This window comes from Castor canadensis, chromosome 14, assembly GCF_047511655.1.
Source record: "Castor canadensis chromosome 14, mCasCan1.hap1v2, whole genome shotgun sequence".
In the NCBI taxonomy this organism is placed as follows: domain Eukaryota; kingdom Metazoa; phylum Chordata; class Mammalia; order Rodentia; family Castoridae; genus Castor; species Castor canadensis.
In genome coordinates this window covers 49,143,780-49,162,245 of record NC_133399.1, presented here as the reverse complement: position 1 = coordinate 49,162,245, position 18,466 = coordinate 49,143,780, and the positions used below count along the sequence as shown (strand labels likewise).

Sequence of the window (18,466 nt, the reverse complement as noted above, 5' to 3'; positions counted from 1 at the left end):
CCCCTTCTGTAGGAAGCTCAACTCCAACCTACTGCTATTTATTCATTCCTCAAAGCCCTGGTTCCAAATGCCTTCTCTCCCTAAGGTCCCATCCTGTGGTACAACCTCATTGGGCTGAGGATGTTTGCCGGCACTTAGTACAGGGTCTGGTATGCAATAGGTTCTCAATGAATGTTAACTGAATAAATAAATATAAAACGAGGCTGGAAATAATTTCAGAAAGGATCCTAGCCCACTAGGATGATTACACCAGTTGGTTTACTTTGGGAGGAAGGGGGTTTGGATATCTGAACCCTCTGCCCCCAGAGGATGTCAACCTCAAGCACCACGGAAGCCAGGTCTTAGTCTCTTATCCCACAGGTCACACCGAGGAACACGCAGCTGTTCAGTCTCAGAGGGGTCCTCCTTCCATCCATCTACATTCATTCCATGAATGTTTACGGACTGCCTGAGTGCCAGGCACTGTTATGGAGCGAGTCAGGAACAAGACACAAAATTGCCTGGGGCGCTGGTCTTACAATTTACCAAGTGAAAATTAGACTTTGGAGGAGGACGACCAAGAGGTGACAGCAAATACTTGAAGAACATGGGGAAGGTGAACTGTATCTGGGGAGGGCACAGCCAGTGAGAACTCTCGGAGGTGACAGCGTGCCTGCCGAGTCCCAGGAACGGTGGGGACAAGGAGGCTGAAGAGCAGTGAGGATGACACCAGCCAGAGATGAGGAAAATGGAAGAGGAACGCTCCGCGTAGGCTCCGCCCCTTGGCCTCCTTCCGCATTCTCCTGGCCTGGCCCCGCCCCCGCCCCTGCTCGCCTGGGTGCCTAGGTTCCACCCCGTCCCTCATCTGCCTCTGATCCCGGTTGCCAAGAAGGCTCGGTCTCGCTCAGTTCAGGCCTGGCTCATCACCTTCCCAAGCCCTCGGGCCTGGCCTCACCCCCTACCCGGAGCTTAGTTTGATGGTCATCCCTAGTTTGCCCCTATACGGCCACCGTCGCCCACGCCGACACCCGCAGAAAGTGTTGCCCGCGCCGCTTGACGCTCCACGCCGTGCGTGCCCTGCGTGCCCTGCGTGAGCGTGCGCGGGCGCGTCCGCCGGCGAGGGAGCAGCAAACGGCCGGCGGCGGGCGCCGCGCGGGGGGCGGGCGGCGCGGAGGCGGCGGTGGCCATGGCCGAGGCGTCGCCGCAGCCCGGACGGTTCTTCTGCCACTGCTGCTCTGTCGAGATCGTGCCGCGCCTGCCGGTGAGGCCCGGGCGGGTGGGTGGGCCTGTGCGTGCAGGCCTGGCCGGGCCGCGGCCAGGCATGGGGTGCCTGCGGGGAAACTGAGGCCGGCCAGCGCCTGCCAGGGTCTCTCCGCGTTGGATGCGAAACACCAAGGCCCGACAGAAGTGGGGTAGGCCCGGAGTCTCTCGGACCCTTTGCGTAGACCCCAGGGCGAACCAGGGGCAGGCCCCGGGTCCAGTGTGCCGTCTCTGCAGGAGCAGAAGTGGAAGCCCCACCGCAGTGGAGGGTCGGCCTTGGCTGTCGCCTTGGAGGACGCGCGGCCTCTGTATGGGAGGGTCGCGGGGCGCCGGAGCCGACCGCGGCGCAGGGATGTTCGCTGAGAGCGTGGCCTGGCTGCGGGGGCGCGCCGCGCCGGCCTCGTGGGTCCCTGCCGCCTTCGCGTTCGGGGCGCAGCCTTACTTTCCCGGATGGGCTGGCGAGGTCTGGAGCTCCCGGGGTCCCGCAGCTGCTCATGGCAGGTGTTTGTGATCAGATCTGCTTCGGGCCAGGGCGCAGAGTCCAAGAGAGAACGCTGAACGCTGCTGGGACTTGGCGGGGCTGCCCGCCTTCAAGGTCGCCTAGGGACCCTGCTTGCCTAGGGATCCTGCTTGGGTGTCCCGGACACTCACTGCTCCTTTGGGTCAGTGCTTCTCAAGCCATCTTGGCGTCATCTCGGGGGAATGTTCTCCAGGCCCCCATCACCGGGTTTGTGAACCTGTAGGTCTGGAGGGGATTTAATCATCTGCATTTTAGGCCTGCATTCTTCTTCCCAGCAGATGGGGAAAGTGGGATTTTAGGCCAATCCACCTCTGCTTTTCAGGTGGAAAGACGATGTTTGTGGTGGCTTAGTAGAGAAGGGCACACAGTTTTGACACTGGCCATCTGGGCAGTGGGAAGGGAGTGGCAGAGGGAGGTGGAGGGGTATCTGGAGCCAGCGATCAGGTTAAAGGTTTGTGGAGCTCCCTCATCTGTCCCCTAGATCATCTCCTGTGCTCTGTCGGGTCCTGACCCTTGAAGTTGTGACAGGCATTTTCTGGGAGAAGTGACTCAGAGGAGGAACCTGTGGGCTTCTCCCGGAGGAAAGGAAGAGAGTACTGGAGTGGCTTGGAGGGGAGAGGAGGAGAGAGGTGGGTCCTCTCCAGGAGAAGGGAGAGAGAAAATAAAATCTGGAGTGGTGAGCTGAGAGTTGCTCCTTTTCCCCACCTCAGCCTCCTGTAGTTGCTCCTTCCCCTCGCCTTCCTGTGCCCCAGCTCTGGGTCTGCCTTTCTTGTCTATGGCAGGCAGGGCTGATGGCCGGACAGCATCGGACCTCTGTTGGTGGCAGTACAGCCCCTCAAAGCTGGTGTAATTTTAGAACAGGCCCTGTGGAAGCCTACAGAGTTGTAAACTCTGGCAGTGCAGGTGGCTGGTTGGTGTGCAGAACTGACCTGACCTAGCTTCTTGCTTAGTTGTTGGCCTCCCTTCCTGTGGCCAGCACAGCACCAGATTCTGGTGTGATGTGGCCACTTTTGGTCCTGTGGCCTTGGTCAAGGAGGACCCTGACCTCTTGACTGTCATGGGCCTGGTGAGGACTTTCCTCTAGTTATATATATAGTGACCCAGGGTGGCCTTTGCCCTCACAGGGTTTATAGACTGGCTAGGGATTGACACAAGTATAAGCACAGATGTTGGGAAGTTTTGTAGGGGCAAATAATGGCGGTGAGGGGGTGTTGGGTGGAGTTTGTCTCTGCCTGATCTGGTTCAGAGGGCAGAGCAGGACTCTGCTAGCAGCAGAAAGGCTTGTGTAGAGTGTCTGTGCTGGGGTGGGGCACATGGGAAAGTCCCTACCTCTACTGGACCCACATGTGTGTTGCAGTGACACCTACTGCCGCCCAAACACCGGAGCGGGTTGTGAGATGCCAGTTTCTGACGGCGACAGGAACTGGCTGCTGCACAGTGGCACCTTCCCAGCCTCCTTCTCCCCCCACAGTGCTGCCCCACCTCTAATGCTGACTCCTGTCTGCACTGCCCACCACCTGTGCACTCTGGTTGCCCCCATTGATAGACCTGCATTCCCTCCCAGAGGTGTCCCTGAGTGGGTGATGAGATGGCATAGTGAATAGCTGCCTTGAGGGGGCGTGGACAAGGAAGGCAGTGGGGAACCACTGAGCAGCATTGGTTGTAACTGTTTACTGATGTCTCCTGGGCTCTGGAGGAGGGCTCTCTGAACTGCTTGTCCCCACTCTCCCCACCCTTTGCTTCACCCAAGGCCAGCATCTCTGCCCTCTAGCCACTAGCCTGCTTGGTATGTCCCATGCTGTGCTAGTTTCTGTGACAGTAGCAGCTGCTCCTCTTCACAGCGTCATCCAGCACCCTATGAGGGTCTGCAGAAACCAAGGCCCCAGAGAGTGCACATGGGAGCCAGCTGCTTCTGTGCATGCTGTAAGCACAGCATCTGACTATGTGGTCAGGCACCAGGGATGCCCAGGCATCTGGGGACTGTGGCAAGTGTTGAATTCTTCCCATGTGGGACTCTGCCCGTTAGCACCTTCAAGCTGAGCCCAGGAGGGGACCTGACTTGGGGTCCTAAGCAGAACTGCCCCTGTGGCCAGGGTGCTGTACATCACAGCCCCTTGCATAGCATCCCACATGGGGCCCCAGGCCCATCATTGGTGTCTGACCAGCCTGGGAAGAACCTGGAAGGTAGAGTCTGGTGCCCTGAGTGCAATTGCTGGTCTGCAGCCGGCCTCACAACGGGTTCTTGTCCTCAGTATGGGCTCATTTCCCATCAGTCAGCTAGCACCAGGAGCCCAGCATCCTCCATAGGGTGCTCATATTATAGGCCCAAGGACTGATAGTATAAACGTGGGTTGTTGTGGGAGCTTCTAGGTCCAAGAAGAAAGGGGTGTGGGAGCAGTACACACTTCTAGGGCTGTGGGCAGGAAGCGGGGGAGTTCTGCATTCCCCCCCTCCATGCTCCTCCACACCCTGGTCAGTTCAGAAGGCTGAAATGACCTCTGTACAGTGGTCAGTGCAAGGGGTCCCAAGGCCCCTGCCCAAGCTCTGGTCCCTTGAGGCCTTCCCTAGGGGCCCTGAATACTGTGTGGGCCACAGGGGGATGGGCACAGCTCTTCATGATCTGTGTGGCCCAAAGAGATGGATGCCACCTCTCTCCAGCTCCTGCTGCAGCTTCCCCAACTTCCCTGTGTATGCCAGGATGTGGGCCTGTGTGTTGTACTAGGGTACCCCAAATGAAGAGTGGCACATCCTAGAGACATCTTGCTGCCTAGGTCCTGCTCCATGGAGATGTGGTTACACAGGTCTGTGCTCAGCAGGTGCTTGGTCCTTGTCCCTTCCCTGTCCCCTAAGAAGAGAAGTAAACATAGTCACAGCAAGATGCCATCACCTTGACATGTGCTTGCAAGGAGCAGAAGCAGCCGAGCTACAGGGCCAATCAGGGCAGCCTTTGTGGAGGTGACCTTTGAGCACAGCTTCTGCAGAGGGACAATTGAGCAGATGGACACCTGGGGGAAGGCCATTCAGCCGAAGACAACAGTGTACACAGCTGGTGTGACCAGGGAAGATTGGCAGCAAGCAGGCCTGGGCCCAGCAGGGCTTGGAGGGTGGTGAGAAGGCTGCCTGGGGCTGGGGAACAGGATGTGTTTTATGAATCCCTCAAGTCCCTCAGCTGCAGGGGAGGTACTGGAGGTTGAAGCACATTACTCTGCCAGGCGTGTGCATGTGCAGGCGCTGGGCAGGGACCCATCTGTTTTAGGTCCCTCCTGCAGAATGGTGGAGTCCTCCAGCCCTGGCAAAGCCTGTTCTGAGTGTGGCAGCCATCTTCAGGCCAACTGAGTCACACTGGCATTTATTTACCTGGTGACTAATGGTGTGGGCATCATGTGCTCATTGGCCATCTTCATGCCTTTGAGAAGTGTCTGTACATGCTGCTTGTCCACTTTTTTCATTGGGTCATCTGTCTCAGTTACTGAAGTATAAGCATTATTTATGTATTGTGGTCTCAAGCCCCTTAGCATACTTGCCAACCTTCTCTGGTCCCTCTTGGGCTTCTTTGCACAGGGTCTACCTATCTGTCCTCAGCTCCACCTCCCCTCCCCATACAGCCTCTGCTGTCAATGTCGGGGGCAAGTGGTGACATATTGTATGCTGTGCATAGTGTCCCGGCTGTCAAGCCCTCCCTAAAAGTCAGCAGGTAAGGCCTTTGGCCACCCTCATGCTTCAGGGTCCACTCAGGCAGCATGGGGCCCAGAGCCAACTGTATGCGTGTTCGCTGTGAGGCTCAGTAGCCCTATGGAGTCTGCATTTCTGGGGCCTGGGGTGCACTATGGCCTCCCTGCCTTGTGAAGTGTTGCCTTCACATGGAAACACATCTTGCACTTATTCTCCCTGATTGTGTCCATGTCACCCAGGTGGCTTTAGGACACTGTGAGTCCCTTTTTGCACACTTTTTTTTTGGGGGGGGCGGTGGTACTGGGGTTTGAACTCAGGGTTTCACACTTGCTAAGCAGGCACTCTACCACTCGAGCCACTTCATCAGCCCTTTTTGTGTTGGGTATTTTCAAGATAGAGGCAAAGCTTTTTCTTAAAACAAAGGAGTCCTCTTTTGGTTTTGTTTCTGTTGTGTTTTTTTTTTTTTTTTGAGGGTCTTGTCATGTAGTCCAGGCTGGCCTTGAGCTCTTTTTTTGTGTGTGTGTGTGGTGTGGTGCGGTGCGGTGCGGTGCGGTGCTGGGGCTTGAACTCACGGCCTTCACCTTGAGCCACTCCACCAGCCTAATTTTTTGTGATAGGGTTTTTTCAAGATAGGCCTTGTGAACTGTTTGCCCAGACTGGCTTTGAACTTCGATCCTCCTGATCTTTGCCTCCTGAGTAGCTAGGATTATAGGTGTGAGCCACTGGCACCCAGTGTGGCCTTGAACTCTTGAGCCTACTGCCTCAGCCTCCTAAGTGCTGGGATGACAGGTGTGTGTGCCCAGCTCCAGGTCACCTGCCATCACCCACAGCCACCCCCATCACCCACAGTCACCCCAGGCTATGAGCAGCAAGAAGCTGTGGTGCAGTAGGGGACAAGGTGATGGTCTCTTGCCTTTGCAGTCTCTTTGCCTCCTGAGTAGCTAGGATTACAGACATAAGCCACCAGTGCCCAGCCTTTTCACACACCTAATGATGTGGCCCACATAGCATGAATGTGGCTTGTGGCTGCTGTCAGGGAACCAGCCTGATTGGGACTCAAACTTGCTGTCTCTGGCCTGGATCCTCAGCTCCAGGCTGCGTGTTGGGGCTGACAGTGTCCCAGATGTGTGACTGAGCTTCTGTCTGAGTGTATACCTCTCACGAGGAGGCCCTAAGACTTGGGTTACTATGGGACATGTGCTCTCTAGGTGACATACTCTAGGTGACAGTGAGGTCACCTAGAGGGAACTGACTGGGGGCAGTTGGAATCCTCCAGACCAACTATTGCTGTCCCCTCCCCCTATATCAGGAATTCACAAGCCTCTGGGCCTCTCTTGTCTACCCGTTGGTCCTCCAAAACCCTCTACAACCCAAAGGTCAGGAGTGGCCCTCACAGGCGTCAGGCCTGCACTTGCCAGACTGGACAGAGACCTCCATTGAGAGGGATGGCTCTCATGACCCTCACATCCCATTCTTCTCCTGCAGGATTACATCTGCCCAAGATGTGAGTCTGGTTTTATCGAGGAGCTTCCAGAAGAGACCAGGTAGTGCAACCTTGGTCACAGAGGCTGGCAGAGTGGGCAGGGATGTCAGATGGGGCTGGGCAGGGGCTGGCACCACATGGCAACTGTGGGTGACCCTGGCTTCTGCATGGCAGCAGCACAGATGTGGCAAGGCTGGTGGCGTCATCTCTTCCCCTACTTGGGGTTGTGATGTTATGATGTAAGCCCCAGGGTGAGGGGACTCAGAAGCCTGAGGTGCTCTGTCAGTGACCAGCGGACACAGATCCACTTTACTATCTGACACCAAAACTGCATGCATGATTGGTGCATTGGGATGCCTGGATTCACTGTCTTCCTGCAGGGCCACGTGGTCCCAGGGAGGGAACTGGCAACTTCGGTGTTGTGAATCCTACCCTCCCAACATGCAGGACCAAGAATAGGCTGCAGAGGATGGTCCATGCCCTGGGGGATGGGGAAGGACATTTGCCATTGCTGACAGGCTCTGTCTCTCTCCAGGAATACAGAAAATGGTTCCACCCCCTCAACAGCCCCCACCGACCAGAGCCGGCAGCCATTTGAGGTGAATTGGAGCCCCTGGTCCCCCATACTGTGCTCCCTCATTCTGCTGGTGGTCTCCATGCTGGGATGGAACTGAGACTTGGAAGCTGTGAACCATCCTCACCCCCAAATGGTGGACCCCTTCCTCAGAGCTCCCAGTACCCGCCTGCCCTCCCAGGGGCTCATGGTGGGCTTGGAATTTGAACTCAGAGCTTCATGCTTGCAAAGCAAGGGCTCTACCACTTAAGCCACACCTCCAGTCCATTTTGCTTTGGTTATTTGGGAGATGGGGAATCATGAACTATTGGCTCAGTTCATATCTAACCATGATCCTCTTGATCTCAGCCTCCCCAGTAGCTAGGATTACAGTTGTGGTCCACTGGTGCCTTGCTCTCCCCTCCCCTCCCTCTTACATCCCCTGTCTCCTCCATGGCTGCAAATGGATGTGTGAGATCTGTCTGGGTTGTTTTTGGGGTGGATGTGCCTGGGATAGACCTGCCTGCTAAGGTGCAACCCAAGGAGATGAGTGGTCTTTACAAGGGCCAGGTTGTAGGTGGCATGCAAGGCTGTCTTCCTGCCCTCCTCCCCATAGCAGACATGAATGTGGAGTTGATCTTAGAGTTTCTGGGTATAGAGCTTCGTGGCCTACCAATCCCCCTGCCCCTACCCTGCAGGTGCACACAGTGCCCAGCAGACCATGCAGACTCAGGGCACCCCTCTCTCCTCAGAACGTGGACCAGCATCTGTTCACGCTGCCCCAGGGCTATGGACAGTTTGCTTTCGGCATCTTTGACGACAGCTTTGAGATCCCCACGTTCCCTCCTGGGGGACAAGCCAACGATGGCAGGGACCCTGAGAGCCGGCGGGAGAGAGAACATCAGTCCCGGCATCGGTATGGCGCCCGGCAGCCCCGCGCCCGCCTCACCGCCCGGCGGGCCACCGGCCGGCACGAAGGCGTCCCCACGCTGGAAGGGTGAGGGGACCCAGAGTGGCCGGAGAGGGCCCCACTAGAACAATGGGACATTCAGACTGTGGCACTTGTGCTGAAGCCTGTTTTTTTGCCTGGCCCCTTGAAAGCCGGCCTGGCTGCTGTGGGAGCTGTGGTTCCTGGGTCCCTGGACCCACAGCCCCGCTGGCCCTTCTGAGGCAAGAGTGTGCCCAATCTCGGGCTGCAGAGCAGCCCCACAGCCTGAGAAACCATGTGGCACTGTCCAGCTACCTGGGGTTATAGTGCCTTGTTCTCACTGAACTTTAGAAGTGCGCTTGACTGGCCTCATCACTGGGCTCTTTTTCATTGTGGTGTCTTGGGGATGGGGTAGGTACTGGGCCTCGGTTCCTCGTGCTTACTAGGCAGGCACTCTGCCACTTGAGCCATGTCCCCAGTCCTTTTTGCTTTAGTTATTTTTTGGATAGTGTCTTGAATTTTGCCCAGGTTGGCCTCAGATTTCATTCCTTCTATCTATGTCTCCAGCATAACTGGAATTACAGTTATATGCCACCATGCCCAGTTTGTTCATTGAATTAGGGTTCTGCTAACTTTTTGCTTAGAATGTCCTCAAATCCCAAGCCTTCTGATTTCCACCTCTGAAGCAGTTGAGATTATAGATGTGAGCTACTGTGCCCAGTCCAAAACATTTTTTTTTTTGGCAGTCCTGGGGGTTTGATGAACTCAGGGTCTCATGATTGCTAGGCAGGCATTCCACTGCTTGAGCCACTCCACCAGGCCAGTCCAAAAGTTTTTGAACTTTATTTTATTCACTCTTAAATATCTTGTAAAAGCAACTGTGGAAAAGCCAGAACAAGGTCAGAAGAACTGATGAGTTGTCTCTTCTTTTAGAGGAAAACTTTTTTGTTTTTTTTTTGAGACTGGGTCTTGTTATGTAGCTGGCCTTGAACTCTGGATCCTTCTGTCTCATCCCCCCCAAATGCTGGGATTATAGGCGTGAATCACCATGCCTAGCAACTGTTAAATTTAGGTCACAACCCTATTGTTCACAATCTTGGGTTTTTTTTCCCCTAAGGGAGGAGAGAAAAAAAAAATATCACCTATGGTCTCACTGTTCCAAAAATGATGAATTTTTGGAGTATTTCTTTATTTGCTTTTTTGTTCGTGTTTGTGTTACACAAAGATAGTATTCATATAGTTGACATTACTACAAATATATAGAATTTGGTGAAGAAGGCAGACACACTGAAAAATGGCTTGTCTGAAGGCAGTCAGGCTTGACTGTGAGATTTGTTACTTGATCAAGATTGAAAATCCTAAAACAGTTGGGCGTAATGACCTGTATCTGGAATCCCAGTACTCAGAAAGCTGAGGCAGGAGGATGGAGTTCCAGGGGAACCTGGGATACATAGGGAGACCTTGTCTCAAAAACAAAACAAAACAAAAACACTTGAAAGCTGGCTGTGGCCCAGCTTTGCCTGTGCCCATGGGTTCCGCTGTGACGGTCTCACTCTCTTCTAGGATCATCCAGCAGCTGGTCAATGGCATCATCACTCCAGCCACTATCCCCAACCTGGGCCTGGGCCCCTGGTGAGTAGTGGGTGGGCACCCCACCCCCACCATCCTGCGCCCCCTGACCTGGCCTCTCCCCCCAGGGGCGTCCTGCACTCGAACCCGATGGACTACGCCTGGGGGGCCAATGGCCTGGATGCCATCATCACGCAGGTACAGGATGGCCATCCCTGAAGGGGACAGGGAGCTGGGCTGCCCTTGTGGCCCCACATCTGGAAGTCAGCTGAGTCCAAGAGTTGGAGCATGGACTCTATGCCTGAGGCCTTTTTGAGTCTTGACAACCCTGGGGCAGTTTCTTCTGATGTCCCTTGGGGTGGTAGTAAAATAAGCCTGGTTGGGGGGCTGGTGGCATGGGTCAAGTGGAGGCCCTGAGTTCAAGTCCCAGTACCGTGGGGGGAAAAAAAGAACTGCCCTGATGGTTGCATCCCGTTTTCCCCTTCCTCCCTCAGAGGATGCCCACCCTCCTGAGGCTGGACCCAGGCCCACTGTGGCCTGACCCTCCCAGAGCTGTGTGCCCAGGGGGAGGGGCCAAAGGCAATGGTGTCCCGCTTGGAAGGTCCTGAGGCACACTGAGCCAGGCAGGCAGGGAGCAGGAGGAGCAGGCTGCCTGCGGGCTCTGAGTGCATCTCACAGAGTTGGTGCTTGGTGGTCCTGAGGCCTGGCTTTTCAGAGCTATGGGGGGGGCTCCACCCCTCTCCAGGAGCGCCCAGCCTCTCCCTCTTCTCTTTCAGCTTCTCAATCAGTTTGAAAACACGGGTCCTCCGCCCGCAGACAAGGAGAAAATCCAGGCCCTCCCCACGGTCCCTGTCACCGAGGAGCACGTAGGTATGGCTCACTAGGTGTGCTTGAGGGCAGCCACGGTGAGGGACTGGTCAGTAGAGTCTCCCCATGGCCTCTCAAGGGATGTTCCTCCCAGGCCTCTGCACAGGTCCCAACATGGGCAGACTCCAGGGCACACCCTGAATGGTAGGGTCCCGTGGGGTCTTCCACTATCTCATCTGCTTCCCTCCTTGTAGGCTCCGGGCTTGAATGCCCTGTATGCAAGGATGACTATGCACTGGGTGAGAACGTGCGACAACTGCCCTGCAACCACCTCTTCCATGATGGCTGCATTGTGCCCTGGCTAGAGCAGGTGAGCCGACTACCTACCTCCTGAGCGACCTCAACCCTGCCTCCTCCCTCACCAACCCTATTTCCTCTTCAGTACCATCTCCTCTTCTAACCCTGCCTCTGCCCCTCTAATCCCACCTTCTTCCACATCTGTCCTTCCCAAGCATGACAGCTGCCCTGTCTGCCGTAAGAGCCTCACAGGACAGAACACAGCCACCAACCCCCCAGGCCTGACTGGGGTGAGCTTCTCATCATCATCCTCGTCATCCTCCTCCAGCTCACCCAGCAACGAGAACGCCACGAGCAACTCCTGAGTCCAGGCTGGCTGCCCCGGCCTCTGGGGAGCACTCGGCTCCTTTTCCCCACCCTGGCTGAGGCTGCTGCAGAGTTCAGCCCCTTACACCTGCATTGGCTCCAGACCGCCACGGCCCATGGACTAGAGGTGCTGCTGCTCTGCCGTCCCAGCAGCACCAGGTGGGCCCTGGGCTATAGCCAAGCTCAGGACTCGGCCTAGCCTGAGCACGCAGCCCCTGGAGGGAAGTCCGCACCTGGCTGTGCTCGGCCAGAGGGGCACAGGCCACCTGTCCCCAAGCAGGCGCCTCCTTTCCGTCTTGAACCTTACCCTCCAAATGTTCCATGGCAGAAAGGTTTTTATGATTTTAAATTATTACTGCTTTGAAATAAATGGACGTTTTAGCCCATGCGTGGCCACACATGATCTCTGGAGAGCCAGGTAAAGCTACTCCACCTGGCCATGCCCCCCCAGGACAAACCATGGCCCCAGCCCACCCATGAGCCCCTGGGAAACCAGAGGCCAGGGCCTTCACCACACAGCCAGCTCCGGCCTTGGGACCATAAGGGTGACCAGCAGAACCAGGAACAAGCCGCTCCAACGGACATTTTGTAAAGGGAGAAATACGTGTATCTTGAAAGCTATTTAAAATACACCTACTTGAAAAGAGGAGCTGGTGGCTTGCGTCTTCCTTGTGGCCAGAGTGTCCTGAAAAGGCTGGACAGCCTCGCCTGTTCTGGGGCTGTGCCGCCTACAAGGGAAGCTGAGGCTGTCCACCCCATGACCAGATTTCAGCCCAGGTCCAAAAAGAGGCAGAATTCAGCTGGCAGGGTCTGGATACCAAAACACCCAGGTTGGCTCTCTCACAGGCACAGTGGCGTATCAGGTGCTCTGGGACCCTCCACACTGCTCAGAAGGACTTGCTAGCATCAACCAGCAGCAAGTGAAGCTGCTCCAGCAGTGCCTGTGTGTCTGCCTGGGCACAGCTGGCCAGGCACTGGGGCTGTTGGCAGTAGCTCCCAGTGCCCTACAGTCCTGTGTCTCCAGTGTGGGGTGGTGTGGAAAGGGACTCCTCCAACTCACACACCTACCCCCCCTGTCCCAGCTTCTCTACACGAAACCCCCTCCCATCCTTCCATGGTTCCACATTAGTCTGCAGAGCTGGATGGTTCAGTACCCCACCCATGCCCATCTGCAGCACCAAGTGTTTCCTGGGCTTCTGCAGGATGGGCTGCAGGATGGTGAGACACACACTGACTGATGACTATGGCTGTGGCCCCACAGATGCCACATCCTAACACCAGAGCCTGCTAGCTACATGGGACCTCTCTGAGGAGATTAAAGATGCTGCAGAGATGAGGCAACTGTCCTGATCATCCTTAGTGTTTTAGGACTTCCAACCTCCAGAGTGCAGAAACCAGTGGAGACCCAGCAGGCTGTTGACTGCCCTCTACCTCTGCCCTGCCGCAGAGCCCAGGCTCACAGTCAGGCTGCTTTTCCTGTGGAAACAGGAGCTTTGAGTTCTGCAATCCTTGGGAGAGGAGGCTTGACTTCAGCATACCGCTGCTCATTAAGCAGCCAAAGCTGCCTGCGCCATGGGAAATGAGAGCCAGCCATGTCCAGCCTGGAGGGAAACTCAGGAAAAAGGCTGGAGATACTGGAGGAATCTGAGGGCAGTTTAGCAGAAGGGATGACACTTGCCAAGTGTGACACAAAGGGCCAGGCCCCACAGGACATTGGCATGAAGCCCTTCACATTTCCTACTGGAGCCAGGCAGCCCTGAGACTCTTGTCATTAAAGCACTCATGCATCCTGTGCATTTCTACTGCTAAGATAAGTGACCACACACCTGAAGGCTTAAAATATTTATTATCTGATGGTTCTAGGGTCAGGAACCTGACACGGGCCTTGCTGGACTACTGTCCAGGTGGTGCAGAGATGGTCCCTCCTGGTGATGGATAAGAAGGATCTACATCCCACCTGATCAGGTTCCATACGCCTGGCATCCCTCGGCTTGTGGCCCCTTCCTCTTCAGAGCAGCACAACGTCTCCCAACCTCTGATCCTCCCACCTCCCTCTTTATGAGGATCCTGTGGGGATACTGGGCCCCATATGATCCCAGTTCAAGGTCCCTTCTGTTACATGAAGTGACATGTCCACAGGCTGTGAGGCCAGGGACGAGGACAATTCTGGGATTGTTTTGCCAACCACATGGGGCTGATGTATCTGCCTCACTATCTCTGCTGTCCCTGGGCCCTGTGTGCTTTGCCTTCTGCAGCTTGCCCACCCACCTCCTTGACCCTCCCTGTCCTCATTGACCCTAACCACTTAGTGTATCCTCACCTCCGAGCCTTTGCCTATACTGTGCTTGTCCAGAGCATGTCACAGGCCTGACAGCTGCGCCCCATGGCCTACAGTCCAGGATATGCCTGGGTGGCTCCTTGCCCCCAAACTGACATGGGGTAAGTGCTCACTGGCTGCATCACCTAGACAGGTGCGTCCTGAGGGCTGGACTCCCCTAGCACTCAGTAGGCACCCAGTTAAAGCTTGTGAATGAAAGAACAGGTATGCAGTCAGGGTCTGGGTTCCCACACAGTTTCCTCAGTCCCTTGCCAGTGGCTCCCTTTCCTCTAGACCCTCCATCCGGTCTGCTTCTCTTGAGTCTGTCTACAGCCTCTTCTTGGGGCCTCAGGAGACTAGGACAGGGAGGAAATGGGAAGACAGGTGGTGCCGCCTTGTCCGGCCACCTTGCCGGGGTGATCCCCGGCCATCCAGTGCCAGGAACATGGGCCGACCATGGTGGCGCCAGCGAAGCGAGGCATAGGTATTGTAGCCGTTCTCTTCAATACGCTCCCGGAACCTGCAGTCAACAGTGTAGACCCGCTGCAGGGGAGGAGTGTGAGGCCAGTGGATGCTGCCTCCCACCATCCACTGCCCACACAGCCCCCCAGTACTCACCGATCCGTAAAGGCGGCCCCGGTGGTTCATGGCCACATAGAAGCCTGAGTACACGGCCTTGATGACCACAGTGCCCACGTGAACGGAGCGGATCTCAACAACACCTGGGGCAGAGAAGGGGGCTGGGTCAAGCAGAACCCCAAGGTTCCTCTCCTCCCTGGCTTCGATGTCTGTCCTTCCACACAGGTCACAACCTCTGGCACCACTGTGCACCTGGCCCAGCTGGTGTGGGGCAGTTGGGAACCAAGATGGACACGACAGACATCCTAGAGCTTCCCTGGACTCCAGCACGAGTGGCAGAAGAGACCCTGGTGAGTGAGGCCACAGATGGGGAATGCAGCATAGCAGGAGGACCCCAAGGGCTTGGGGAGCCAGGCCAGCTTTGTAGCAGTGGAGGTGGTCAGTGTCGCTTGTGTGCCTCAACCAATGCAGCATGCAAGCTGGAAGCAGGCCAGGTGCCACCGGACAAGGGAACCACACTAAGGGCAGGTCCCCGAGGGTCCATTGTGTCCTGGGCAGCCCTGGGCCAGCAGCTGACAGCAACAGAGTCAGCTGTGGTACCAGCAGTGACCACAGGCCACACATCTGGCTGCTTTGCCATCCTTGCCCAGCCTACACCTCCAGCCCAACAACACGATCCCAGTCCTGGGCAATGATGGCAGCTCCAGGCAAGATAGAGCTCCAGGTCTCAGGCCTAGCACAGGCAATGGCGTTTCCAGGCAGTGCTTGAGTGCCAACTATATTCCAGACTTTCTCTGCTCTGTTTATCATGGAATTCACACAGCTCCAGGTGGGAGTAGCTGAAAGTGCACTTCCCAGAGGGGAACTGAGGTCTAGGAGTTACAGAGCCCACTCAGAGTCTGTCCAAGCAGCAACTCCCCTTCCAGCAAAGGGTTTGGAAGAGCCTCACACCAGAATTCAGGTGTCATCCTCTGGTCCTTGGCTTAGATCTGAAGGCCTGCAGCCACACATCACCTACACTGCCCTCACTCCTAGTCCTTACCCCTCATCCTCACCCTAGGGAGAGCCTTTGCACTTGTTGTTCTCTCTGCTAGTACACTGTTCCGCCTGTGCAAGGTCAGTTCCTTGCCACTATTCCAGGCTCAGCCTCCTCAGAAAGGCCCCACCCCAGCTCCATATGAAGTGGCTGTGGCTACCCCCAGCTACCATTTTCTTGTGCCAGGAACATGGGCCGACCACTTAGCCTCTCTGAAATGATTACATTGCTCCTTCTTCATTGGCACTGGGAGCCCCATGAGGGTGGGCCATCTTGGTCACCACTGGGTCCCCATACCCAGCATGGCACACAAGAGGTGCCCAGTTAATAACCACTAATTCAATTAAGAGAGGAGACCCAAGCCCTGTCCACACAGAGCTGTCCATCATCCATCACCCCCATCCCTGACCAGATGGGGAAACAGAGGCTCAGAGAGAAGTAGTGACTGTCCTAGCTCACTTGGAGCTAGGCCTCTTCCCCAGCCTGAGGCCACCCTGTCTGGCCATGCTACCATGGATGGACCTGCCTGGCCAGTCCCCTGTCATGGCCCTCGTCGCGTGCAGCCTAATGAGTGCCTTGGAGCCCAGATGAAAGCCGCTGGGACAGGAGGGTGATTACCCGCCCTGATGGTGATGATTCAGGTGGCCACAGATGAGCTTGGTCCCCTCCACAGCTCCCCTGCCAGACCTCCGGGCTGTCTGGAAGCTGACCCCAGCCTCCCAGTCATCCACAGCTTCCTCCTCTTTGCATTGGCTTTTCCTCTTGCCACATGTATTTCATAAGCACTTTGAGTGCCTACTGTATGCTGGGCAGAGTCCAGGGACCATGGCATAACAGGAGTTACAGCAGAGGTTCTGGACACTGTGGAGCCCTAGCCCTACTGCCCCCTCTTGGCAGGACCTGTGGCAGGTCTTTCCCCATCTCAGTTTCCTCATCTACCAGATGGGGTGTCAGGGAAAAAACAGGAGACACCACCTCATGATCTGACTTGAGCATCAGTCTCCACCGTACTGATCCAACTGGGTAGACACAGCCTTTTCTGCAGCCTCAGTCTCCCCATGTACACGCACTATTTCACCAGACCCTTCTTTGCAGCGGAACCAGGAGACTTGACTCAACCATCCTCCCAGGCGGTTGTGCTCATCTTACGGTGGAGGAAACTTAAGACCCAGAGGGGCGTGACTCGGTGAGCGCTACCCCGTTCATATTACTGCCACCCTTGCTGTTAGCCGCCTCCTTGCCGCCCGCTTTCCCCGGGCACTCACTGTCCTGGCCGTGGCGCCAGCGGGTGCCCTGCACCTGGCCGCTGGAGTCCACGCGCAGGAAGAAGTGGGTGGAGGAGAAGAGGCGCCGCCAGCGCACATCGCCCTCCAGGTGCGGGTAGCTTCGCGGTCTCCGCGGCGCGCTTGGGGTCCCTGCCGCACCGGGCTCCCGTGCCAGCAGCAGCCAGGCCAGGCCAAGCCAGAGGCGGTGGCGCATGGCTAGCGCCAGCTCGGCTCACTGCCGCCTCGCCTACCGCGTCCACGACTCTGCCCTGGTGTGGACGGGGGCGGGGCGCCTAGCGCCGTGAGGCCAATGAGGATCTCAGGGCGGGGCAGCGGGTCGAGGCGGGCCAATGGGCATCAGCGGGCGGGGCGGGGCCAGCGGCAGCTGCTCTCGTGACAGCTCAGGCCTCATTTACTTGTTTGTCTCGGGCTGAAGCTCTGCACGTGCTCATCACCCAGCGGCTTGCAGGGTGCGAGTGCGGGGGCGGGAGGTGGAGACAGAGGGGAGAGACAGAGACAAGAGAGTCAGAGATCCGAGAACGGCGCCGAGACAAAGATAAAAAAGAGACAAACGAGAGGAGACAAGAGACTTGAGTGACGGCGACAGAGACAGGCAAGAAAAAAATCAGACGGAAACCGAGACCAGAGAAATGAGAAACAGAGATAAACAGAGCTACTAGAGACAGTGACTGAGGGACAGAGAGAAGTGGCAACCGAGAGACGGAGAGATAGAAATGGAGATGGTGGGGGTCAGAGATTGAGACGGAGTTTCCAGCAGGTGGGTTAGGCTGTGCCAGCTGGACTGGGCATGCCCAGAGACTTGTCTTCCTCTAAAGTAGAGCTTCTGAGGCTGGCCTGGGGCAGGGGCTCTGCTCTGGGTGGAGAGGGTGGGCATTGGGGGAGGGACATGGGACCCTGGGCTGGGTTTCGGCAGTCTTAGAGAGGGAGGCAGCATGGGTGACAAGGCCAGTGCTTGTCCCAGCATCCTAGGTGCACATCAGAGCCGCAGGAATGGGGCATTGTGTCCACACCCACACCTGCTCCCCAACACAGCCACACCCAGCTGAGAGCCGTGTTCACCCACTCCTGCCCATTGGCGAACAGTGAGCCACAAAGATCTTCAGACACAGTCAAGAGGGGTCGTTGACAGGAGGGGGTGGAGACCTGGGCTCCACACAACCCCGATCCCAGTTCCTGCTACTTCCCAAAGCCCATCTTGTTGGCCCTCCCCAAGCAGCACCTTTAAACAGCACCAGGGTGAGGACATGCTGACAAACTGGCCTTCTGGTGAGCCCTCTGGAGGGACAACCGGTCCTGCAGGGTGCCAGGATTCCTTTCTGGTGGCTCAGGGGATCCCCAACTCTTCCTGGCCCTGGGCAGGTTACCTAGGGGGTGGGACTGGTGACCTTTTCAGGGCCCAGGCCTGATCTGGGGTGAGGACATATCTATGCCTGGGTCCAGCACAACCCTGCTTCCTACACTTGCACCCCAAGGCCACCTGAAGTCCCATACCTCGGCTCTTCCTCTGTGAAGTGGACCAGGAAAGGGGTGCCTGGAAGGGTAAACAGAATCCAGTAATTTACTGGTAGAGCTACATGTGGTGCCAAATTAATGCCCTCTGCCTTCCTGGGCAGCTAGAAACTCAGGTCTCTCTTCCTGTAGTGTCCACCTGCACCCTGAAGGACATTTTTTGGGCCCCTGTGAAAGAGGACAGGACATAAGTCTGGGAGGCCAGCCGTGCCTTTGGTGTCTGAGTTGGTTTGTTTAATTACAGCTTCATTGAAATATAATTTGCATACCATACAAATCACCCATTTAAAGTATGTCATTCCGGG

General features: G+C 56.4%; 2 protein-coding genes across 6 annotated transcripts; one reads left to right on the top strand and one right to left on the bottom strand.

Moving 5' to 3' along the window:
• The first annotated feature begins 1,098 nt into the window (after positions 1–1,098).
• On the top strand, positions 1,099–12,080 carry Rnf126 (ring finger protein 126). 3 transcript variants are annotated; one of them, XM_020175130.2, is made up of 9 exons: positions 1,099–1,240; positions 6,917–6,975; positions 7,450–7,513; positions 8,220–8,464; positions 9,959–10,027; positions 10,093–10,162; positions 10,741–10,834; positions 11,026–11,141; positions 11,397–12,080. In XM_020175130.2, exons 1-9 carry the CDS (start codon positions 1,166–1,168, stop codon positions 11,631–11,633), a joined length of 1,029 nt encoding a protein of 342 aa, XP_020030719.1. In that variant the 5' UTR covers positions 1,099–1,165; the 3' UTR covers positions 11,634–12,080. The 3 variants fall into 3 exon arrangements, with proteins under 3 accessions (XP_020030719.1, XP_073910573.1, XP_020030721.1); XM_074054472.1 differs by having other exon boundaries at positions 8,220–8,383; positions 11,284–11,572; XM_020175132.2 differs by having other exon boundaries at positions 11,284–11,572.
• Fgf22 (fibroblast growth factor 22) lies at positions 12,077–16,892 on the bottom strand. 3 transcript variants are annotated; one of them, XM_020175134.2, is made up of 3 exons: positions 16,632–16,892; positions 14,370–14,473; positions 12,077–14,294 (listed from the first exon to the last, which is right to left on the bottom strand). In XM_020175134.2, the coding sequence occupies exons 1-3, from the start codon at positions 16,843–16,845 to the stop codon at positions 14,100–14,102; spliced, it is 513 nt and encodes a 170-aa protein (XP_020030723.1). In that variant the 5' UTR covers positions 16,846–16,892; the 3' UTR covers positions 12,077–14,099. The 3 variants fall into 3 exon arrangements, with proteins under 3 accessions (XP_020030723.1, XP_073910574.1, XP_073910575.1); XM_074054474.1 differs by having other exon boundaries at positions 14,117–14,271; XM_074054473.1 differs by having other exon boundaries at positions 12,077–14,473.
• Between the last annotated feature and the right edge of the window lie 1,574 nt (positions 16,893–18,466).